Source organism: Cavia porcellus, unplaced genomic scaffold (genome assembly GCF_034190915.1).
Source record: "Cavia porcellus strain 051 isolate PalLab524CR breed Dunkin Hartley unplaced genomic scaffold, mCavPor4.1 scaffold_13, whole genome shotgun sequence".
Taxonomy (NCBI): domain Eukaryota; kingdom Metazoa; phylum Chordata; class Mammalia; order Rodentia; family Caviidae; genus Cavia; species Cavia porcellus.
The window spans coordinates 15,513,184-15,538,671 of record NW_026947496.1 but is presented as its reverse complement, the minus strand read 5'-3'; the positions used below and the strand labels follow the sequence as shown (position 1 = coordinate 15,538,671).

Here is a 25,488-nt window from a genome sequence, read left to right as displayed (position 1 = left end):
CCATGTGGAGTGTGACAGTCATCAATCTGGCCCTCAGGATGTGTGCAGGGGGGAGAGCAGCTGGTTCAGCAAAAAGCTTGACTATGACAGCCCAAGAGGTGCGCTCCAGGCAGGCCTTTCCCCATCTCACTACCAAAGTCAGCCAGTTAGCCTGCTGCCTGGGCTTCCTGTGACGATTGAACCAGCTGCTCCAGTTACAAAACACTGAGTGCATAATGAAGCAATCTCCCTGTCTGTTCCCTGCCAGCCCAGTGCTGCCCCTAACTTTCCACAACTCATTGTAAAACTAATGAAGGGCGCCAGGGACTGCAAGTTACAGACATTGATTTGTGGAGTTGCCAGAGTTGGCAGGGATGTTAGCAATCACCAAACACAATCCCTTTGTTGGAGAGATGAGGAAACTGAGGCCAATAAAAATACTCTGCCAGAAAATCATTCAGCTTAGTTGAAACCTGAGCCTTCATTCTACAGCTGCCTGGTTACAGTGCCGGAGCCCCAGCCTACTTGGTGACCAGGATAAAGTTGCTCAACCTCTCTAAGTGCCAAGCGCTCTGCCTGTGAACCGGTAACAGTGGCTCCTGTTGCACGGAGCCCTTCGGAAGATTAAATAAAACAACTCTTGCTCATGGTTTTAGCAGGCATCCATGCACCTCGTATGAGTTCAGTAAGCACTGGCTGTGATTATTACTGATGCCACTCTTTTGGAAATCATCCAACACTTCTGACTCTGCTAATGATATTTTGATTTCTGTTCTGGGTAATAGAAAAGCACATTTATCTCAAGGCTTTTAGATGGATTGATTTATTCTCAGAGGTTAAGGACCTCTCTTTTCCTTCTCTGTCCCCTCACCCCTACCCTATCCAGTATGGCCCAGAAAAAAATTTATAAAAACACCCATACAGCTGGGCTTGGTGGCACACACCTGTAATTCTAAAACTCCAGAGGCCGAGATTGAAGGATTGCTGTGAGTTCCAGGCCAGCGTGGGCTACAGTGAGACCCTGTCTCAGACACACACACACACACACACACACACACGATCAATATGGGCATATGAAGACAACAAATGAATAAACCATTTTAATGTCTTCCTTTCCTTCTAAGCCACATTTTTTTTCCTGCAAAATACAAGCGTGGCAGGACTTCAGAGAACAGAAGAGTCAGAAGGAGCAAGAGAGGGTTTCCTTGCAGACTGAGGCCTTGGTTTCTGTTTCCCTTGTCTCTTGGCCCCAAACCCCAGTCCTACAAGAGGGAGCTCCGGTGCATGGCAAAATGTAAAGCAAATTCCAAGAAATCATTCATCATGATTTGTGAAACCAGAGGACATGGAACAATTACAATATAATTTACAGTTCAAAACAGCAGTTTTGGAACAAAGCTCCAATGAACAGCAATCCCTGTGTGTCCTGGCTTGTGAGCTGTGGTCTAGATGAGCAGACTGAGATTAGAAATGCTGCCGGCAGGTTTGTTTCACCAGTCTCTGTGGTAACCAAACAAGCATTTTCTTCCACCAAATAATTAGGTGGACTAAGCTACTGACTTCCAACCAGCACATTCTTCTGCTCTGTTCACTCTAGTCGTCTCAACATATTGAAAACTGGCGTCCAGTGGACATTTTCTAGCCCGCCTCTCTACACCCCAGGATGACCTTTCTGGTAATGAACCAGAACAAGTCCTTGCAACAGGGCAAGGACTACGCTCAGAGCATGTGATCAGCCAGAGCCCAAACCTTAAAACAAAGAGCCGGGCTTTCTGGGAAGCCTTCTGGGCTGGGCAGGGGTTCTCAGTTCCCATCCATCTTGCATACCCTTTTTTTGGTACATCTTTGTAGGATACATTGTGATAATCGGTACATGTGATGCAGTGTGTACTAATCTAATCAGGGTAACCAGTGTCTCCAGCTCTCCAACCATGGGAGCTTCATGCTCTTCTAGTCATTTAGAAATACTATACAAGTTGCTTAACCCAGTTCTCACCCTACTGTGCTAAAGAAGAATCAGAAGATATTACATGAGTTTTATTGAAGGCCAAGGTACAGGATTGGAACTCTTGGCATAATTACTGGCTTTGGAGGCAAGTAAGGTTTTTCATTTGGTTTTTTTTTTTTTTTTTTTTTTGACACAGGTTTCATCATGTAGTCCAGGCTGGATTGGGCTCACTGCCATCTTCCTTGCCTCAGCCTCCCAAATGCTAGGATTACAGGCATTTACCACCATGCTCAACAATTACTGGCTACTGAATCAAGGCAATGCTTATTTATTTCTAATTGATATATAATAGTTGTATGTATTTATGGGGTTCAGTATTGTCATTCAATACATATATATATAATATGCAATGATCATTTAGAGCAATTACTACCATTTCTACGTGCTTGTAGGAACGCTCCAATTCTTCTGACCTGGTTATTTTGAATCACACAGTTAACTGGTTCAGACTGTGGTCTCCCTACCATGCCAAACAATGCAGGAACCAGGCACAGAAAGACAGTGCGCATTCTGTCTCATCAGTGGAAGCTCAAAACAGCCTTGCTCTAGGCTGAATCCTCTCTGACTCTAGCAAGGTCACCATCCTGCTCTTCAGGGAAGGCTTTGGCTGTGTGTCAGTCTAGCAATGTAAACAAAAAAGTCTCCTAGCAACCAACTGGCCCGTTGTTGGCTGGATTTGCTCTTCCACAGCGCTGGCAGGTGAGGAAAAGTGAGAGAGAGAGAGGAGAAGAAGAGAGAGAGAGAGAGATAAAGGGGGAGAGGGAGAGAGCGTGAGCGAGCACAAGGCTGGTGAAGCAGGTACAGAACTATGACTTACAGACCTGGACTGCAGAGGGGTGAACTGAGAGGCCAGCTGGGAGCCCAGAGAGCCTGCCCACACTCTCCCAAACAAGCAGCTTCCTCCCCACTCCAGCAATAACTCCTAAGCCTTTAGTATGTTATTGACCAATGAACAGATTTTTAAATCACGAGCACATGGGCACATTCATGAGGACAGCTTTGGCCCCCACAGTGCCAGTTTTTGGTGTAAGCATCAGACACAATCTTGCTATCCCTCCAGGCATAGCCCATTGTCTCTCTCACTGGAACAAAAAGTTCTTGAGCCACACAGATGAGAACTCACACATTAGAAGAGGCTCACAGAACTGCAAGACAATGGCCTCCACGGTCAGCAACAGGAGACGGCCTCAGAAAACAATAGTTCAGCCCAAAATGCAGCTGTAGGGCGTGAAAGAGGCACAAGCACAGGAGAACCAGCGTGGATACAGTTCCCAGCCCACCTCAGTACTTCACAGATCAGTACCTCTAGCTGTTATAAGATCACTAAAGTTGTCCACAAAAGGACTTGAAAACTACGAAAGTCGTTGCTAGACTTTCTTTGAAAATAAACAAAGTGCCGCCCAGCATGGTGGTGCATGCCTGTAATCCCAGTGCTTGGAGGCTGATGCAGGAGGGCCGTGAGTTCAAGGTCAGTCTGAGCTACACAGTGAGTTCAAGCCCAGCTCGAACTACATAGTGAGACCTTATCTCAAAAAAATAAATAAATTACAACAATAATAAGCAGAGTACAAAATGTGAGATAGAAATAAGTAGAAATGTATTAATAGCTATTCTGCATATTGCATTCTATTGTTTATTCCATTAGGTTTGTTTTTGCTTTTTGCTTTTTTGTTTTAGTTTTTGACACAGGGTCTTGATATGTAGTCTGGGCTCACTATGTAACCCAGGCTGGCCTCAAATTGCCAGTGGTCCTCCCGCCTCAGCCTACCGAGGGCTGGTATTTACAGGTATGTGTTGTTATACCCGACTCCAAATTTTATTTTAAAAGGCATTTCTAAAAATATATTCATTCCTTTTTTTTGTTCTCTGTAGTGCTAGAGATTGAACCCAACCTGCTGAGCAAGCACTTTTGTACTGAGCTGCACTCCAGGATCCCTCACTTTTAAAATTAATCGTTTTGTCCCCAAAAGGGTAGGCTTTAGTTACCTACAAAGTTCTCAATTGTGACATAACTTCCTTCTCAAAAATTCGAGACAAAACCAGGCATAGTGGTGCATGCTTATAATCCCAGCACGCAGGTGGCTGAGACAGGAGGAGTCCTGTAAATTCAAGGCCTGCCTGGGTTACAAAGTCAGTTCAAGGCCAGCCTGTACCATGTAGTGAAACCCTGTCTCAAAAAGACAAAACACAAAACAAATAGACAAAATACAAAAAAGTGAGGCAAATATATTTATCACATGCTTGTATGTCAGGTGTCATCACTTGTTCTGGAAAGGGCCAGGTCGCAAGTATCGGGCTGTGGTCCATTTATTCAGTCTCTGTCACAACTACAGATGTGGCCATAGCAACAGGAGGCTGTGTTTTCACATAACTTCTCTTAGGGGCTCTGAGTTGTGAAGCTCTTCATGCATGATTTTGATTTTGTTTTCAACCACTTGGCTCGAGGGCAGTGCACCCACAGGCTAATGTTAACCCATCTCTGCTCCAGATCTGAATTGCAGGGTTAAATTTTGCAACCTCAGAGTTGTTGCAATCCTTGCTCAAGCCTGCATCATTGCTAAGGAAGTACAAGCCCCCTCCAGAAAAACAGTAAGGTCGCCCATTCAAGGCCCATGTCTGGGTTGCAAGGCCAAGTGGTGGATTTGTAAAGAGCTTGGATGAGGAACTGGCACTCTCTGCCTCAGTTTCCTTTTCTGGGATGTGGAGGTAACAGAAGCTACCTCATAGCACCTTGTATGAGTGGGAAAGTGCCTGCACAGACCTGTCCTGGTGCCTCTTGACCCCTGGCTGGGCTGGAGGTGACAAGGGTCTCAGGAGTGGACCAGCCTCTCTAGGCAGGGCCCAGCCGTGCCAGGGTAGGGTTGGATGCCAGTGACATGGAGGCAGCAAAACACTCTGTGTATCTCGGTTCCCTGTCTTGTTCTGTAAAATGGAGGTGTTAAGAACACTGACCTAAGGGCTGGGGATTTAGCTCAGCGGCATAAGCGCCTGCCTTGCAAGCAGGCAGTCGTGAGTTCAATTCCTGGTCCAATAAAAAGGAAAAAGACAAAAAAAAAAAAAAAAAAAAGAAAAAAGAAAAGAAAAGAACACTGACCTCACACGGCTATTTGGGGATTCAAGGAGGCCAATGTGGCACTGGGGTGTGACTCTGTGGTAGAGCACTTGCTTAGCATGTGCAAGGCCTTGGGTTCAATTCCATCACAAAGGAGAAGCAGGAGAGAAAGAGGCAAGATGTGACAAAAGCTTAGACCAATGCATTGCACTGATATCGCACAAATCTTAAAATCGCTCTTCCTTTTTCTCCCCCACCCTTCCGTGTTGGTAAACTCAGCTCACACCCTCAGCACCCTGGACACACTCCTAGGTAGACTTGGTGATTCCCAGCAGCTGTGCATATGGGGGTCATTCTGCTCCCCAGAGCTCCCAGCATGAGCAGCATGATTCTCACTCCCTGCTCTGGATAGCGTCATGCATTCCCACCTCTGTCCCATTGTGCCTGTGCTATAGGACGCGTGTGACCTGCCTGCTTCCAACAGGCACCTGCTGGAGCTCCCCACAGAGTGCTATGGAGGGCAACAGCTACACAGCCGGGGTTGAGACCTCCTGGACTCAGCCACAGGGGTTTAAACCCAGCTATGCCATTTATGTGCGGCTTTCTCAGTGACATAGTCTCTCAAATGAGCAGTACAAAGGGTCCCCATATGTGTGCACAAAGCCTTCTGTATCTGCTTCTGGATCATTCTACCCCGCTTTCTTCATTCCTTCTCGACAACAAAAACAAAAAACATGATCCAAAACGTTTATGTGTGCTTTGCTCTGCTCAGTATTTTAAGAGAATAGGCAACTGTCTTTCAAAGCCACTTCTGTCTACTTGAAAATGTGTTCTCTGACAAAGAGGGCTGCAAACTCCCGCAGAAAATATGTGAGGTGTCCCCATCTGGGTATTCTTCCAGGTCTTCTGCTCACACTAACTACCTCCAAATGCCACCAGCTCGTTCTTTTGTTGTGGCGGTGGTAGCTGGGCTGGGAATGAATCCAGAGCCTCTCTCTTTGCCTCTGAGATATACTCCCAGCGCCTGGGACAGTATTTACAATGCACCTGCTGCCAGAGATCTGTATCTTGGGGATTCTATGTCGTGTGCTTGTGAATATTTTCAAATAAATGGAAACATAACAGTCCTAAGATAGAGATCAGACTTGGGTATGGTAACCCATGCCTTTCCCCCTAATACTCTCAGAGGTTAAGGCAGGAGGGTCACAGGTTTGAGCCCAGCCTGGGCAATTTAGCAATCTTGTCAGACTTGGTTACGAAAAAGAAAGGGCTGGGAATGTAGCTCGGTGTGAAAGCCCTGGGTTCAGCTCCCAGAATCAAGTAAGAAAAAAAGAAAAATAAAAAAGGGTGGCGATTTCCTTCAGTTTCTAATTTTAATAGCCCTACTTAATCCTTGACTTGTTTTCAGTTTATCTAATGCATTCTTTAATCAGCTTCTTTCCCAGAGGGCCTCTAGTTTGCTTGACTTTAGACTGCTGGAGCAGAGTGCTCGAATAAATTTCCCAAAAAAAGCAGATGTATCTTTGGCTTCCCTAGAAATAAAAGCTGGAACATATTTGTCTACAAGGTGTGCCCTGTGTTTATATTTCATGGAAGATGCAGTTTGCATTTGATTCTCCACACCTTAAAGTGGCTTTAGATCAAATTTATTCTTTACCCACCCTCCTTTCTTTTTTGTTTTGTTTGTCCTTTTTGAGGCAGGGTCTCACTATGCAGTTCAGGCTGGTCTTGACTTCACTTTGTAGCCCAGGCTGGACTCAAACTCACAGCGATCCTCCTGCCTCAGCCTCCCACATGCTGAGATTACAGGTGTGCACCACCAGGCCGGCTACCCATCCCCCTTTCAGAGGCCATCCTTAAATTCTCCACCCCATCAGCAAACACCTGGGGAATGTGTGTGCACAGCCTGGGCCCAGCTGGCCTGCTTGAGTCGGCCTGGCCAGCCTGGTAGGATGTGGCTTTCCCAAGGCAGCTGTCTGTCTAATCGGAGTGGTTTCCAAGAGCATCTTTCCCAGCTGACTGATAGGGGACGCTTCTTAAAATGGAAATACTCGGGGGACTCATTTTTCACTCGTACCTGAATGGGGGTGCAGATGGTGAAGCTGACTGAGTACCCTGCCCTGCTCAGGACTGAGGGGTTCTTAGAGCACTGATTCGGACTAAAACTGCTGGGGAAGGTCTGGGAAAAACAGGAGAATTGTTTGCCCTAGATACTGTCAGTCCTGTCAACACCCAGACTGAGAATCTTTGCTGAGAGGCATCACCGATTATACACTGCTCGGTAATTGATCAGTGGGAAAGGGGAAGAAATATTCCAACCATGGATGTGGTAACAAGATGTATGCAAACCATCACTAACTCTCCAGTGTGTGAAAAATCAACGTGACCCCTCATCGAGGCATGGGGTGTCACGTGAGATGTGATGGCATCACAGCAGACCACGAAAAGTGTATGAAGTCATACCAAGTAGGGAGGTGTTCCCCACGGACTCTGGGAGCTTTTAGTAACAACCTAAATCATAACAGGAGGAGCCAACGCGGTGAGAATTGTTGTGCTGTTGAGTCTCTCAAATCCCCTTCCTCACACAACATGTGACTTAAAATACTGGATTTTGTGACTGGGGATGCTTATGTTAACATTTATAATAAATAAGTTGTTGGGCTAGAAATTCATTTCCTGGAGCAGGACAATCCACCTTTGATCGCTTTGGATCGCAGTTTCCAAATCAGTACAATGGTAGGATTCTCTCTGTGGCCCCTTTGAAGTTTAAAGGCTATGATGATTCCTCATTCGGGATAAAGAGAAGGCTGTTTCTATAGGGCACTTGGATTCAGGAGGCTTGGGTTAGAGTAGCTGCCAGGGAAGCTGGAAAGGGGGCGCCTAACAGACAGGAGATACATTAGGGAGGTCAGGAAGGGTGCAGGCTGACCAGTGTCCTGGGAGCAGAGCGACCAGGCTGCCCCAAAGATCACCCCTCAGCCAGTGAGGCCTGTGGGGCTGTGGGGAAGGCAGTTTCCATGTGGGACCAGAGTGCCCTTCTGTAAAGTCCCAAGAGCTAGAAGGAGCTGAGTCTTTGATTGGGTTGCAGAGGGAGAAGGATGCAGAGCAGATGAAACAGGAAATGTCCAAAAACAGAGACTGGCTGACCCTCGGCCCGGAGCCAAATCCACTCAAGTTCCCCGGCCTACTCAGAAAGAACTCTGTCCCCCCCCCCTCCGCCCCCCAGCAGCAGAGTCTGATCTTTCTGATCTGGGTAAGAACGATCATGGGAGATGAGTATCATGGAAGTAACAGAGCTCTGGGACAAAGGCGCTAAAGTGCAACCTCCGTGCACCCATCCTCCAGAAACCTAACACTGAAGGTGGATCGAGACAACTGTGTCTAGGGAAAACCTCTGGGTCTCATGGCTTCATCTGGAAATGCTTTAAGAAGGTCAGAGGGGAGGAGAAAGACAGGCTGTGTGTAGAATGGGCATAGAGAAGCCCCAGGAAGCAACAGTTTATTAGGAAAGCAAGACTTTTTTTTTGCTTTGGCTATAATCTTCTCTTTCTTTCTTTCTTTTTTTTTTTTTTTTTTTTTTTTGAGACAAGGTCTTCCCAACTTGGTATGGTTCTCCTGCATTGGCCTCTAAAGTGCTACGATTACAGGCTGGCTATAACTGTCTAAGGCTGAAAATTGTCCACTGCGAGACTCAGGAGGCAAAAATCATGAACTCTTACAGCAAGGCTGCTTCATAACCCATCCTTTGATGGGTTAATTCCATCAGGAAGGCAGACTTATAAAATCTCTCAGATCTGGTCTTCAAAGCAAGCACCCAGTGGTTGGTCTGTTCTTTCTTTACTTCCTTGGTGCAGAGTAAGGCACTGTTGATAAGCATCTGGGATGCAAGCACGCTAGGTTGAGGGTAGCCACCCACAGGCGTAGAGAAACTCCCAAGATGGAAAGACTGGATGGTGAGAAGATCTATTGCTGTCACCCAGGGCCAGGGAGCTCCAGGAACGTCCAGGAAAGACTGAACACAGCTGGGAGAAGCTGTCTGAAGAGGATGCTCAGGAGCTGGCAAAATAATCTAGGTTGTGTGTGTGTGCATGCATGTCCCTGTGTGTGTGTGTGTGGGGGGCAATGGTGGTGGTGATTTGCAATCCACCGGGCAGCAGTGTCAAGGGGGCACCAACATATTCAAAATTATTTCCACTTGATTCAATGAATATTTGCTGTCAGCCCACCGGGTCCTCCTCACCTGTGAGGCTGTCCATGAAAAAGACCCCAACGAGATCATAGTCAGCCCAGGAAATGTGACATTCACATTGTGGTTGTAATGCGAAGACTAGTGAGCAATAGTGAGTTACAACTAAGTGTGACAAAGGTGTAAAACCGAGGAGGTCAGGAAAAGTTTGCAAGATGATAATTGATCGTGATAACCGAGCAGTGCCTATATGGCTTAAGTGGAAATAACGGAGGATGCTGGACCAAAAGAGGGTGCTGGAAGAGAGGACCCCAGCAGGCATCAAGGCACAGTGGGTTTTCAGACCCTTCCCGGCAGGTCCACAGCAGGGACTAGCAGGAGGTGACCCGGAGATGACAGCCCACAGAGCCAATGCATGGTGTTGAGATGTTTACACCAAATGAGTCACTAAGTCATTGCTATCCACGGAAAGGTTTGGATTGGGAATGCTCTTCTTAGAACTATGCCTCAAGGCGAAGAATATGACCAGTGTTAGATTTGTTGCTTTGTGTTTTGGTTTTCTCTTTCGGCGGTCCTGGGGATCGAACCCAGGACCTTCACCCTCGGCTCCATCCCCAGGTCTCTCACTAAGTTTCCCAGGCTGGGCTCACACTTGTTATCTTCCTGACTCAGCCTCCCAGAGCACTGAGAGTGAGATGTGCACCCCCACGCTCCCTGTGTAGGAATGCTTTGAGAATGGAGATTTGGGTCTGAAAAAGCCATTGGATGGAGGCATAGACGGGTCCGGTGATCTGGAGCTGAGGACCGTGGTACTGAGGATGGGAAGGTTCTCAGGAGATGCTGAACCCAGGCCAGAGATTCTGATGAGGGCTGGGGCTGCCACCCTGAAGCCAGCAGGAAGAGCGGCCTGGTGACTGAGAAGCGGGCTGTGGGGAGGAAGCAGGAGGCGGGGGACAGGCAACAGGTCCAGACAGGAGTAGGGAGACTTCCAAAGGCAGAGGGGACGTGGGCGAGGACCCGAGAGCCTGGCAAGGGCTCAGGATGCATCCGCTCAGGGATGACTCTGAGCTGAGACGGGCGGAGGAGGAGGGTGCCTAGAGGACCTGCATTTCCCGCCTCTGTGTGTCCTAAAGCTCCGCTGTGCGCAGGTCTCACGTCTAAGCACCGGGAACTAAGAACACAAGGGCAGAGTCACCCATTTCAACACAGGATTCCCGAAGCGGGATTTGCAAAGCAGTGAACTTCAGCCTACTTGGCGGCAGGAGGGCCTTTTCGTCATCTTGAAGTCGTAGCTCAAAGTCTCTATGACAAATTAATTCATAATTCAGAGTCCGCCAGCTTCAGCCTCTGATCATCATCCCTTCCTAGTGTTCTGACCTCATCTGCCTTTTACAAGGAAAACAGCTGTTAGACAGCTTCGCCCCTTAGCTGGGAGAAAAGTGATTTTTTCCCCTACACTTTGCACCATGGACGGGTTTGAAGCAGGAAGGTAGAACTTTGTGCCTGGGTTTGGCAATCTCAGCTGTTCAGCAAATCTGGGGCATGTTTGGAGTAGTTTATGCATGCTACATGGAGGCTTGGCGTCTGATGGGAAAATGTAGCCAGCATCCCCCTGGGAAAAGCCCCTTGGGAATGTGACATGTGGAGATGTCACGCAGTCTCCAAGCCTCCCAGCATTCCTCTTGCTCCAGTGGCTGCTTCTCTTAGTAAGCACCAGCTAAAGAAGGTGGACAGGCTCTGAGGTGTCACCAAGCCTTAAGGGCAGTGAAACTCAGGACCCAGGGCCCAGCACGGGGATCGGCAGAGTGCCGGGCTCTTGGGGCCCCAGATGCATGGAGTGGGAAGGAAGCCAGGCTAAAGCTTGTGTGTTTAAGGGAGATAAATCTGACCACGTGAGGCTGTGGCCCCAGAAGCTCTGTCTAGAAGGTTGCTAGGAACACGCACCCCAGCTCCGCAGGCTGATAATGGCATAGTATGGTAGGAAGAGAGTGACTGTAAACCAGATCCTAAAAGTACAAGAGGGGTGGAGAGGACGGATTAAGCAGACCAGGTCGCTTGCTGGGTGTGGGTGTGCATGCCTGTAATCCCAGTAGTTGGGAGGCTGAGGCAGGAGGATTTGCCAAGTGTTCAAGGCTGGCCTGAAGTATGTAGCAAGACCATGTTTCGAAACCTCCTCAAAAAAAAAAAAAAAAAAAAAAAAAAGAAAGAAAGAAAAAGAAAAGAAAAGAAAGAAAACACAAAAAGGCAGGAATGGAGTCAGGGAACCCAGTTGGAAGAAATTAGACTACCATCAGAGAAGAGAGATGGAGGATAGCACCAGAAATATAGCTGTGACCAGTGGTAAGAGGCAGGGTTATACCTGGTACTACGTTAAGCACTTCCAAAAAGTCTAACTGAAAAATATGGTGAGTGCCTACAAATTTTTAAATTGTTGTTGTTGTTGTTGTTTTGTTTGTTTTGTTTTTTTAAAACAGTCTTGCTATGTCATTCAGTCTGGCCTTGAATTCTCTATGTAGCCCAGGCTGGCCTCAAACTCTCAAACTCATGGCGATCCTCCTGCCTCGGCCTCCCAAGTGCTGGGATTACAGATGTGTGGCATCACACCTGGCACATAATGCTACTGTTACTGATGGCTGCATCCTAACACTCAAAGTATGCCCTGAGCATTACTCTAACTCATTCGAGCCCCACAAAAAAAGGTAGAAATAATACAGAATTTCAAAAAATAACAGTAAGAAATCACTAGTTGATAAATTATTCTTTTTTTTTTTTTGTCTTTTTCATTTTTTTATTGGTACCGGGGATTGAACTCATGACCGCCTGCTTGCATGGCAGGTGCTTATGGTGCTGAGCTAAACCCCAGCCCCTACTAGTTGATAAATTACATATCGTTAACTTACAAGTAGTTGTTCAAGTTGCAAAATCAAGGTGTAAAAAATGAACAATCAAACAACCACAGCACAAACTATTCTGTTTGCTGAACTAACAGAAACTTAGCAGTATGTTTGCCTATGATCATTTTTTTTTTCTCATTTTACAGATGGAGAAACTGGGTCACACATGTCAGTCACCCAGTTCATCAAGGGCAGAGTCAGGATGCAAATTCCTGCAGCCTGACTTCAAGGCTGAACTTTTCCCAGAGTGCTCCACACCCTCGTCCAGACCAAGCTTTGTGGACACCAAGTCACAGGGCTGTGCGATAGAAAAGTCAGGACTGAGATCCAGTTTGGGCCTGGGAGCCTGAGGCACCAGCTTCATTCCAGGGAAATCAGCAGGGATGAGAGGGGGAGGGGGAAAGGAAGGGGAGGGGAGAAGGGGGAGGAGAAGGAGGGGTGGGGCAGAAAGCCCAGAAGGGACTGAAGGGGAGAAGAGAGGAGAGGAGGAGGAGGGGTGGGAGGGGTCTATCCTTGAGCTCACAGAGCTCACAGAGTTGAATTCCGGGAAGCTCAGAGTTTGGGTGCTCACAGCACACTCGGCTCCTCCTCACCCCTCACGTGCACAGCGTGGATTTCAGCACCAACTGAAACATCTGCTCTTCTGGGGAAATGAGCCATTAGGAAGAAAGAGGAAACTCACCTGTGGGTCCTTTTATAAACCTTCCCTGGATTTCCTGAGGGTTAGCATTCACTCCGTTTCACCTTCTCAATGCACGCAGCTGTTGCAGTAACTGAGTAATGAATAAAACCAGGCTCGACTGGAAATAAGTGTGTCTCTCTTCCCTAAGTCAATCTTTCTTTCCTTCCTTCCCTTCTTTCCTGTTCTTCTTACCCTCCTTTCTGCCTTCTTCTCTTTCTCTTTCTTTCTCTTTCTGCATCACGGGGGTTTGAAACTAGGACCTTTGCAATGAGCTACATCTCCAACCCTTTTTTTGTTTGTTTGTTTGGGTTAGGATCTCACACAAGAGCCCAGGCAGGTCTTGACCATTAAGATCCTCCTGCCTCAGCCTCCTTCCGTGCTGAGGCTACAGGTATGCACCACCACGCTTCTGTTTACTTCTGTTTCTGGGCTACAAGGTATTTGTCTCTGGACAACTCCTGTATTTTAATCTATGCCAGCACAGTGGGAACTTGAGTACTCTTCTAGGCAGTTTTTATGAGGATCAAAGGTGACTCTGCATACCCCTATAAGCTAAGTACTGTCCAAATAAATGGAAGTGACATTACTATTTAAAAATGCCTGTAATCCAGGAAGGAGCCTGGCTATGGGATCATGCCTTTCCCATAAAAGTATGGGAATTAATGAGGATTTTCAGAATCAAAGTTGCCTTGAGTAGTTACAGCCACGCATATTTCTTTCCCTCTAAAATCCTGGGGTCCTATCATTAGCAAGTCTCAAGCAGCAGGCAGGAGCTTCTGTCTGCCCTGCAGGACTGGGAGGAACCAGCTGCTCCCAGGAAAAGGAAGGGACCAAGAAGGTGACTCAGCATCCTTCAGTCCCCGTGAGACTAGGGGCCAAATAAGAGCCATAAGAGGTTCCTTTAAGCGATTGCTGCAACCATCAGGGGGAAAAAAGCCTCCTTTACCCCAGGAATGCCTGCTGTTCAACTAATCAGTCAAACCTGGTGGCACACAGCCTTAACTCCAGCACTGGGGAGGCTGAGGCAGGAGGATCGCTGAGGGGGGTGGGGTTGAGGCCAACCTGGGTTCCACAGTGAGTTCAAGCCAGCCTGAATTACATAGCAAGCCCTTGTCTCAAAAATCAAAACAAAAGAGACCACCAAGTGTACCAAGATGCCATGTCTCTGGGCGTCTCTCATACCATGTGGGGAGCCTCAGCCCACAAGAAGCCACGCCAGCAAGCAGCAGAGACAGGAAGTGAGCTCACCCTGGTTTGCCTGAGACTTCACTGGTTCCAGTGTGGAAGCCCATGCTCAGTACGCTCCCTTCTGCCGTGGCTGATCACTCCTAGAGAGGACTCAATAAGAAGGGGTCCTTAATTCTGTTTGCATCCTTGATCGAGCTTTATTTGGGCACCTCAGTATGTGAGCTGCTAAGTTCTGGTGTTTGTTTCAGTTATTCTGAACTGAGTTTCTGACACGTGGAATCCTAAAAAGTCCTAAAAACCCTGCCTAAGAATGTGCACGTCTAAATAAAAAAATGACACTTCAAAAAGCAAAATAAATCAAAGTGGGAAACGCACTATTTTTAGATGCGAAAAAAATGAGGAAATGTGACCCACAGCGGTGCCTTCCGAGGTCAAGGGAACCAAGTTGACAAAGAGGCTTCAAAATACATACACTGGAGGGGAAAGGGAGAGGCAAAGAAAAACAGTCCTTTGCCAGGAAACAGCTTCAGCCCTAGAGTGACAGATGGTAAATTCAGACACACAGCCCGAGGCCATGAGGGACCCAGCCAAGGCCAAGCCCAAGCAGCCTGTCTCCCCAGAGCCGGTGCTGCTGGGAAGGCAGACAGCTGAATTGTGGGGGACCACAGGGGCTTCCGCGGGGGCTTCGGGGAAGCCAACAATGTCACAAGAGGAGAGCACAGCCCCCGAGGGTCTGGCTTGGTGGCAGGACTCTTACCTTGCTCGTGGAGACCCTGGGTTCAATTCCCACCTCTGGATATCAGGGACCCCAGCCTGAGAAGGGCTGGACAAGAAGCAGAAGAGCTGGGGGGGGGGGTTCCCCCAAAGATCTTGTGGCCTCTCCTTGCAATATTTCTTTTTTAGTGGTACAAAGTTTTCTACCCCCAACTACATCTCTCCTCCTTTCAGTCTGAAGTTTTATCTCTTCATTCCTAGATTCTTTCCTAATTCTGTTTCATCTTGTTCTTATCTGTCTCCCATCATTGTCTTAATGTGTTCTAGCATGTTCTAAAAGGATATATGACAGTTCTAGCATGCTTTCATTGCCTTTAGGATTTTAACCTGATATTTATCTTTTCTTTTAGTTGCTGCGTTTGGCAATTGTCCTGTGTATTTTTCTAGTGTTCCTTTTTTTGCGAGGAGGGGGGTCTTTTGAAAGTCTCACTGTGCAGTTCAGCCTGGTTCTGAGCTCACTCTGTAGCCCAGGCTGGTCTTAAACTTGCAACAATCCTCCTGCCTCAGCCTCCTGAGTGCTGGCATTACAGGTGTGTGCCACCAAGCCTACTTACATTATTTTTAATTCCTGGGGAACCCAGGACCTTCACAGTGGGCTACATCCCCACCCCTCTTTATTTTTTATTTTTGAGGCAAAATCTTACTAAGTTATTAAATTGCTCAGACTGGGCTTGAACTTGGGTTCCTCCTGCTTCAGCCTCCCAGAATGCTCTAAGTACAGGAATACACAACCACAGCAGCCTAGGAGGATTTTAGTTTTTCCAGACTTATAGGAGGAGGATAAGATCATAGAATATGACTACTTTTGTGGCATCTCAACTCGTGATATTTTTATTATTGTTATTTTTTCCACTCTAGGGAGGAGCCCAGGGCCTCCCTGGTGTTAGACAAGCACCTACTGCTCGCTGAGCAGCACCTCTGGTGCTGGGGACCTTCCTGCCCAAGGGAGAAGGTAACTCTGATGGGGGATGAACAAGGCTCTTTGTACTCACGCATTTTAAAAGGTCTGTTATGTGGTGTGAACACAGGGAACAGAAGGGACCAAAGGCAATCTGGGCGCCAGGTGCTGTGGTACCACCTGTGATCCCAGTACTTGGGAGGCTGAGACAGGAGGATCATCACAAACTCAAGGTCAGGCTGGGCTATGTAATGAGTTAAGGCCATCCTGAACTCCACAGTGAGACCCCGCCTTGGAAAAACCCCAAAACCACGGAAAACAAAAAGCAAGTAAAAAGAAGGGCCTTCTGGAAACAAAACACAGGGCAAGGAATAATTTGCTCTCTGCTTCCTTGGCCCTAGGAAAGCCCCGCCTACCAGCAGGATGTCCTCTCTCTGGGAACCAGGGTGTTACAAGAAACTAAGGGAGAAAAGGGGGGAACCCCAGGAAACAGACATTGTCCTGGCACTTTCCCCATGAATCAGCCTGGCACCCTGGCTGCCCACAGCCCTCTTGGCTTCCTCCCGAGACTGTCCTGCAACTTCCGGAGGCTCAGCAGGCTCTGGGCACTGTGTCCTCTGTACAGAAAGGCCCAGTGGGGGCAGGGAGGGGCTTCCCCCACCCTGGACCCTGCCCTGAGGTTGGGGACGGAGTGTGAATCCATGGGCTCCTTGCCATCTTGGGTCACACTGTTTTGGAGAGTGGGGAAAGCCAACATGCCGGGCCACAAGCCTACAGCCAGAAACACGCTCCCTCCTGGGTGGAATCAGCTTCCTTCTTTCCCGCCCTCCTCTCCTCTGTCCTGCTCTCCTCGTCTCTCCCTTTCCTTCTTTTTTATTTTTATTTCAAGATGGGGACTCTCTACATGGCCCAGACTGTCCTTGAACTCCTGGACTCAAGAGATTGTCCTGCTTCAGCCTCCAGACTAGCTGGGAATACAGGTACCTGGCTTTAGGCATCAGGCTTCGTTTCCCATCAGGGCTACTGGATAAAACTACGACAGAGATAGTGTAGTTAAGGAGAAGAGGAGGCTTCTTTTGCCCTTGATTTCCCTATACTGATCTTTCAGGACTAAGGGAACATTCTCTAGTATAGAAACCCCTGACTATTCTGAACACCAACAAAAACTTGGGCTTCTCCCCCCTCCCCCCAAGTGACAAGCCAGACTTGGGCTGGATTACACAAATACCTTCCTGGCAGCACCTAAGGCAGTTTGTGGCCTGGAGCAAACCCAAAAGAATTTGAAGGCAACAGTGGAAATAGAAAGACAATACAGATTTAAACGTGAACGGCAGCTTCTAAATACCAAACACTACCTCCAAAGGTGGCCACATTGGGAGGAAAGTTAGCAAACCAGAGGAGCTGGCAGCTGGCCGGGCAGGTCACCTGGGACCAAAGGCAGAATTTTCCAGAGGCCGTGGGCCTGTGTGTCATCACAGGCCCTGCCTAGCCCCCAGCACTCACCAGCATTTCCAGCTTGGCAGCCCCCCAGCATCCAGAACAATGATGGCTTTTTTCTGCTACAGTAATGCTGTCTGGTTCATTAAAGACCCGCTCAGTATTTCTCATTGAGTTCAAAGTACGCTGCTTCTTTCCAAAGAAATCCTATCACGCTTTCCATATTTAAAAAAAAAAAAAAAAAAGGTCCATCTCAGAAACTAGTAAAGGTAAAAAATATTTTTGATAACAAAGAAAGAAGTTTTTCCTGGGGTCTCATTTATCTGAACTAACACACATACATTTACTTATTTATTTATTTATTATATTGTCTTTTTGTTTTCTGAGTAACCCAGGCTGGCCTTGAACTCACAGCAATCCTCCTGCCTCAACCTCCCAGCTGCTGGGATTACAGGTATGGGGCCCCCATGCCGGCTGGCACCTATTTTTTTTTTAAAGAACAGATATTACACGATACATGCACGAATCCAAGTATTTTTCATCACCCTGGGTCTTAGGGAGACGGGTGTGGGGTGGTGGTAAAGCCTCAGTTTTGCTACTTACTCCTCACTGGCCCATTTAGTATGTATTTATGGAGCACAGACTATGTTTTCACAGCGCTGGGGAAGTAGCGATTGACAAGATAAAAACATGACCTCAGTTTCACGGGGCTCATAGAGAGGATGTCAAACCACAGAGCTATGCAAATATCAGTAAACAGAATCATTCCAGATGGCAATTGGCTTCTTGTTTGTCTCTCTGGCTTTTTTGAGGCAGGGTCTTGCTATATAGTTCAGGCTGTCCTTGAACTATCTATGTAGCCCAGGCTGACCTGGAACTCGTGGCAAGCCTCCTGCCTCAGCCTCCTGAGTGTTGGGATCACAAGCATGTGCCACTAGGACTTGTGTGATCTGATCTTTAAAGGGGCTGCACACTGGTTGATGGTGGTCAGTGCTGCCATCCACTGACAGCTGAGACTGGACAGTGAGAGGCTGCGGGGTTGTAGGGGTGGGTAGAAGGGTGGCTGGGCAAAGATGCTGGGCGCAGACTGGGGGAGACAGATACCATGGTGTGGGTCGAGAGATGGAAATACCTGTGCAGGCCAAGATCTAATAAGAGGATCCAGGCAAAAGGATGTGATAAGCTACGGATCAAACACGGGGTGCTGTTCTGGAGTGACCCAGCCCGGGGAGAATGTTCTGCAGTCAGAAAGCACCAAGGCAAGAACTACATTTTTTGCACGTGGTCATTCTATACTTCTGACTTTTAAAAAATGGCAACTTCTTCCAATACAACATAACCCGTGCTCCTGCGGGATGGGGCCCAAGACTCAACTGGGAGGACACTATTTGAAGATCCTCGAGCTCCTTCTGTAGGACGGAGACAACCTACCCACATCCCCTCACAACCTTTCAGGCATCTCCAGACGACCTAGAACACCTCCCACATCGTAGGTACCAGGTGGGTGGGTGCTGCACGATGTGGTTTAGGGAAGACCAGCAAGTTCTGTACAGCCAGGTATGGTGGCACACGTCTGCAAGCCCAGCTGGTTACCTGGGAGTCAGAGGCAAGAGGATCATGTTTGCAGCCAGCTTGGGCAACTTAGTGAGATGCTATCTCAAAAGAAAACAGGGTGGGGGTACAGTAATAAAAAAAGGTGAGGACACAGTTTAGTGCTAAAGCAGGCTTGAGGTCAATCCCCAGTACTGCACCAAAATAAACACACACACAGTCAGCACCCATTCAGCATCCCGCACAGGTCCAGCTGTGTGCCATGCATGGTTGGTTGATCCCTGGCCCGTGTGCCTCCTTCCAGCACAAGACAGAATCTCACATACCTGGAATCCTATTGAGCGTCACCCAGAAATGCTCATCAGGACTAAAAGTGTCTTTGGACCACTGGAGCAGACTGACAGCCTTCGGGTCACGGAGGACAAAGCTGGCAAACTCTTTGGACAGTGCGACATAGGCTGAGCCAAAATAAATGGTGAGGTTGTGGGGCGGCGGCGGCTTGAGTGCCGAGGTTCTAATCACATAGGAGTGCTCCTGGCCCAGGTGCTCGCGGTGCACAAACTTAGTCCTCCCCACCGCGTGCGCTGGGGGCAGCACCCCGGGGGTGATGTTCTTCCCTTTGAATCCCTTCAGGTACTGGACTATCTCCTTGTTGGTCTTCAGTGGGAAATCCTGCCCGCAGGTGTTGAGGACATACTTCCAGGGCACCTTGGAGGCCACCAGGTCCCTCAGGCAGTTCAGGTCAGCCTGGAGCCTGGAAATCCCACCGTAGACCACCGGCTCCATCCTGGAGGCCAGGAAGGCGTTGGGGAAGCAGCTCAGCAACTGTTCCACCGCATCTTTGAATTCAGCAGTCGCCTTCTCATCCACGTGCACACAGTAGATATTTTGAGGCATGAAAATAGCCCGGAAGAGTCTTGCAAAGGTGTCAAAGTGGTGATGGATGACCATGATGTACGCCAAAGGGAATTCAGCCTCTGCTTGGGACAAGGGGGCCGTGATGTAGTGGCCCTGGCCCAGGTACTGCTCGCAGTTATGGTTCTCGGGGATGACCAGTCTGCTTCTCCACAGCGATGGGCTTTTCCCGTCCCTGGCGAAGGGCGCGCAGACTTGAGTCAGCAGCAGAGCATCCGAGCTGTTCAGCCTCTGGTGGCTTTGGTCACCCGCAAAGTTGGAGATGTAGAACACGATGAAAACGAGGACGGTGGACACGGTCACTATGAAGAGGTAACGCACGGACGAAGGCATGCCTCGGAGAGGGCTGGTGTCCGAGTGCCTGGCAGTCTGTAAGTCCTCTCTCCTCCTCCTCGTCCTGGAGGCTGCAGCGGGACATGGCTCAGTCACCCCTGCGCCCCGAAGGCCGCTCTGGGCATAGTGGGCTTCATCCCGAGACCAGAGCTGCAGCTTCGGTCCTGGGGCAGAGCTTAGAAGCCGATCGGCAGCCTCCTTTGTCTAAACGCCGGGGCGGCTGCTGCGCCAGCCTTCTCCTCCTCCTCCCTCTGCCTCCTTGTTTGCATCTCCCAGCTGCTGGCTCCGACTGGGGGGAATTCGTGGCCGTGCGCTGCAGGTTTAATTTCCCGGCGGCTCTTTCTCTCTTTCACTTCTCGCCTCCTGTGGTCGCCGAGGCAGAGCCGAGCAATGAGCTTAGAGACCTGGGATGGGCGCCCGGCTTCCTGCGAGTCACGGGGCGCAGCGCGCCGGGTCCCGCCCCTCCGCAGCTCCCGGCGCGGACCCCAGAGAGCGCAGCCTGGGCTCCGGGCTCCGGGGACTCCAGCGGCCACAGGGAAAAGGAGCAAGCTGCCCGCCCCGGCCTTCTGCAGGGGAGGGGTGCGGCCCCTCTCCTCTCTCTTCCGGCACCCACTCCCCCCTGCACACATGGGTTGGGTCGCTGGGTCCTTAGCTACAGCTTCTGCCCTGGAGGCTTCAAGAAAGGATCCCGTGCCCAGGCCACGAGAGACGCTCACGTAGGGGCCCTAAAGGGCGCCTCCCCTGGGGAGGCAACAGGATGCCTGGAGACAGGCTTCCTGTGTGTTTACAACAAGCTGGGAACGAGCGCTCTCCCCCCAGTCTAAGATGCTGTGTGGGCTCAGGGGCATCACGCTTTTTAAGTCCATCTTCAACCTCCGATTTATTTTCCTCTGACATGTTTCCTAAAGAAATACACATGGTTTGACTCTGTTGGTTGCTGCTATGAGGTAGGGTCTCACCATGTAGCCCAGGCTGGCCTCCAACTCCCAGTGATCCTCCTGCCTCAGCCTCCCCAGTGCTGGGAGTACAGGCAGGCACCACCATGCCTGGCTAAGAAATTTATATTTTCTAAAACCTATTTTTACCATAAAGAAAAGATGTTTTTATCACCATGGAATTCCCATGTATTATTTGTGCACCCCTGTATGACCAGAATTTGTTTGTGTCAAACTCCTGTGATGCTCCTCAGCTCAGTCCCTGGCCTCCGATGGCCCTGAGTTCCAGTGCTGCCCACGTAATCATGGTGTTGCTGAGATTAAGAAAGACCCAGCACCTGGCAGTGCCACCAGCTTCTGGTCATGGAAGGGTGCGGCCTTGTGTGCTGGGTGAGCTCCCTTCCGTCTTGCTGTAAATGTAATAAATGCTCAATAAGCCACTGCATTCCGGAGATTGCTCCACCCTTGGGATCTTTGTTAGGCAGATGCCATGACTCCCTTTGGCTGCTTGAGTTCTGGGGTGGCCTAGAGGTCTCTGAGGGCCTTTTGTGACGTACCTTCCATACTCTCTTGGTAACCTACTCTTGGATTTTTAGGCCAAGTAGGAAAAAAAAGTAGACTAATCTAATTCAGTCTGGGTTTTAAATCCAGGCTCCTCTTGCCTGGAATTAGATGTATGTGCCACCACAACTGGCTAAGTCAATCCACTTCTTAATGTCATCAGGGATTGACCAAAAGGAATGACTGTCCCCGAGAAAGGCAAATTCAATCCCAAGCTTCTCTTTTTCCAAATAATACTTCTATGTGTTATTATGTCTGCTACTGCTGAACAACCCGGAGTGATTTCTGTATCTCTCTTGGCAAAGCCTTGTGGCTCAGAATGAGAGTTAAAACATTTTCAGCTGGACAAGGCCTTCAGTGTACAGGTACATAAGTTGACGAGGGTCACAGATCTGTTCACAAGTGGTCAGTGAGACGGAGGCTCCGATTTCCACACAGTCCTCATGGTGCCGGGCACAGGCACCGGCCCAAATAGCAGCTTGCACTGTACTTCTGTGTTCCATCCATTCCTCTGAATGGCAGTATTTGCCAGAAAAATGTAACTGCTTTTCCTCTTAGTGATTTTGCCCATTCTTGGGTCCACTATCCCTGCCCCTCTAAAATCTCTATAGAACTTTTTAGAAAAACCACTTAGTAGGCCAGGTATGGTGATACATGCCTAGAATCCCAGCACTCAGGGAGGCTGAGGCAGGAGGATTGCTGCAAATTCAAGGCCAGCTTGGGCCACATAGTGAGACCCTGTCTCAAAAAAAGAACCACCAAAAACAAAAAGCAAAAACCAACAACAACACATCATATTGGAGTCTGCAGGTCATACACACAAACTGCTTGTCCAGAAGGGATGCTGAGAGTTGATTTATTTATTTAAAAAAAAAGAAAAACTACAATCAAGGACAAAGTTGACACTCGGAAGTCCAGTGATGATTCTTTCCCCTCATTTTGGAAGCAGGGATTCCTGAGTGAGCCCCTGAATCAGGCCAGACACAATTACCCTTGCTGGGGCCCTGGGGAAGGCTTTCTCCTTAATACATTCAGAAGCGTTGTATTCTGTACATTTAAACTTTTCCAACTTCGAATGCAGGTAGAACCTAGCTCTGAAATAACAGGAAGGGATAGTCTTTTCTGGGTGTGGTGGCACACACACCTATAATGTCAGCACTCAGGACGCTAAGGCAGGAGGATCACCACACACAGTTGAGGCCAGCCTGGGCCACACAGTGAGTTAATCTTGGCGACAGATGACCACAGCGGAAACTCGGGGTGCAGGAACACTTCTGGCAGCTCGTGCCGCTGCTGCAAGATGTCTGGCCACCATCCCTCGTGCATCTGTCCTCTGCCTACCTGCTGACACTAAAGCACACTTCATTACACTTGTGTAATTGCTCTGGGACTTGGCTTTCCACTGCCAATTAGCCACTGTCCTTAACTTGGGAAGGAGGTTGAGAGGACCATCTGCAGGAGGCTCACCGTGAGCTCCAGCTGGCCTCAGCCACATAGTGAGTTCCAGCCCAATCTGAACTGCACACGGAGACCACCTCAAAAAACAAAAAATATTGACTATGGGGAGGGGACGGAGACAGGGAGGGCAGGAGCAAGGGGGTAGGACAGCATCTCCAAGGGACAGACCAGGAAACTGAGCTATGTTCTATCTGTTCTATCCCTGTCCACCTCCCCACGGTGAACATTATCATTGTGTACTTGCTGATGTGCACTAATAAAAACAAAAATGAAAATTAAAATACGAGCGCTTGTTTTTTTTAATATGTGAATAAGCAGATGATTTGGGCCGTCTAACTCACTTTAGATGGCCAAGGAGGTAATTCTGTCTTAGGTGGCTAGATCATTTGTCAATAGTGACTTGATTTCTTTTTCGAACAGCAATGATCCTAATGCTAAGGAGGAGGAACAGGGCATTTCCAAAGCACACCTTTAGCTAAAACAACCATCCTTCCAGGCCTGAGACTCCTCCGGTGACCTTCCCTGGGGAGAGTCCTCCTCCTGGGGCCCAGCACACTTTCTCCACCTTTTATCTCCTTAGCAACAGAAGACGCTGCCATCTAGATCCAGAACCCTCTCACTACAGTGGTTTCGGCTTGTTTTACCTGCATAATGTCAGAGACCCAGCCGGCACATCCCACTGTCCCGGGGCATGGGATCACCTCCCTGAGCTGCACCTGCTTTTGATGCTGCAAAGATACCATGGAAACACCTTCTGCATGCTGACTGGTGTAAGCAAATACTTACAAATGATAGTACACACAGTATTCAAATAGGCCCATGTCTAAGCACTCGCACTGATACTCTTGTGAGGGAGTCTTCCAGCAGACATTCCGAAATTAGAAACAGGAAGAGCCTGACATCTTAGCAAATGAAAAATAATTCCATAAATCCTGAAACAAGTCCTGGCCAATTCACATTTCAAGATGGAGCACGTCAGTGAGCTCACGTGGGGGGACTGTTTAACCTTGGGGTGGGGATGTTTTCGACAACTGTGTTACATCATATTTACTCCCACAAGTACTCTGCCAGGGCTGTGTTTCTAGAGCTCGGGGTGGAAGATGGGCCAGACGAGTGGTTTGCAAACTTCAGCTCAACACTGCAGTGCCCGGTGGAGATGATGACATACAGCGGCAGGGTCTGACCCCAGAGTACTGTAAGCTGCAGAGGAGTCTGATGATCAGCATGCTGGTCCTACATTAATACTGATAGCATGGTTCCCTGGAGCAAAGTTTGTGAACCAATGGACCTGAGATAGAAATTCCTTGAATTTTCCCCTCATGGTTCCATCTGCTCTATTTTCTATAATTAAGCAATATACTAGAAGAAAAAACATTGCTTGGGGGAATCAACTGTGCTGCATAATTTGAAAATAGTTCACAAGCATGAGCTCCAAGGATGGATAATCTGATCCCTAGAGCGAAATATATTGTGGAAAACTAACAGGTAATACAGTTGTTCCTTGGCACTGCAGTGGATCAGCTCCCGGTCCCCTCTCCCTGGCCACCAAAGTCCTGGATTCTTAAATCCCTTATGTAAAAGAATGAATTTGCATGGAAACTGTGCATATCCTCCTGAGGACTTTAAATCAACTCTAGATGATTTATCATACCTCGTGCAATGTAAATGCTATGTAAATAGTTGTGCTGTGTTATCTAGGATCTGATGGTAAGAAATGGTCTGTATGTGTTCAGCACAGATGTAACGGGGCGGAAGGGTGTTGATCTGAGGTTGGTTGGACCAGTGAGTTCAGAACCAGGGTACAAGAAGCCAGCTGTATGGCAGGAGATGAGAAAATGGGTGTGCAAAGAGACCTGAGTGACAAGTTATCCTTCCCAAAATGCGACCTCTAATTACTGTGCACAGCAGCTGAACCTGTGTATAATCCAATATCTGAAAACTATGGGACAGAAAAAAACATAACGAAATACATGGCTGTGTAACTAGGTACTTAGAGGAGGTGTGTTAGAGGAGGGTGTCAGGGAAAGACTGGGAGAGGCAGAGCGACAGAGACAGAGAGACAGAAAATACAAAGTATTGCTGAGCCTCATGCACTGCAGGTAAGTATGTACTGACCCAGCTGCACTGAACCACGAACAAGAGCTACTCGAGTTAAGTTACGTGCCCACGGTTGGCCAGGAAGCCCCACATGCTGGTCTGCTCTGCAGAAGTGGCTGTCAGTTAGCAAAGGATTTGGAGCACAGTGTGCCCTGGAGCTGTGCAAAGAGGAAACTGGCCCCTCTGGAAACGATCTGAATGCCCGTTAGCGGTTGATACACAGCCAGACACTGAGGCCACTGGGGCTGGGCTGCTGTGTTGTAAGGTCCGTCCTGTGCCCTGTGGGTTGCGCAGGGCCTCCTGGCAGCACCCTGTGCCTTGGCATTACCAGCTACCGGTTATCTCCAGGTCTTTCTCTCAATGCAGTCATAAGAATGACTGACTAAATACCACCGCCCTCCACGAACAATAATGTTGACCGAAAACTGCCAGACAGAAGAAAGGGAGAGTGTGCTGTGTGTTTCCAGTGAGACAAAGGACAGACCCAGGTGAAAAGAAGCCCTGCTGTTAAACATAGTGGATCCTGGGCTGTGTGTGATG

General features: G+C 48.6%; 1 protein-coding gene across 3 annotated transcripts in view; it reads right to left on the bottom strand.

Annotated features, from left to right (window-relative positions):
- The window catches only part of Gcnt2 (glucosaminyl (N-acetyl) transferase 2 (I blood group)), a 76,926-nt gene that overhangs the window by 39,732 nt on the left and 11,706 nt on the right, over nucleotides 1-25,488 (bottom strand). Inside the window, exons 2-3 of one of the 3 annotated variants that reach the window (XM_063259869.1) lie at nucleotides 23,496-23,579; nucleotides 21,984-22,743 (exon numbers count right to left, since the gene is read on the bottom strand). The exons of 1 other annotated variant lie outside the window; for it this stretch is intronic. In XM_063259869.1, the coding sequence (XP_063115939.1) occupies nucleotides 23,506-23,579 (74 nt within the window). In that variant the 3' untranslated portion in view covers nucleotides 21,984-22,743; nucleotides 23,496-23,505. Of the gene's footprint in view, nucleotides 1-18,975; nucleotides 20,405-21,983; nucleotides 22,744-23,495; nucleotides 23,580-25,488 lie in introns of those variants that run through there. One more of the 3 variants, XM_063259866.1, reaches the window with a different exon arrangement.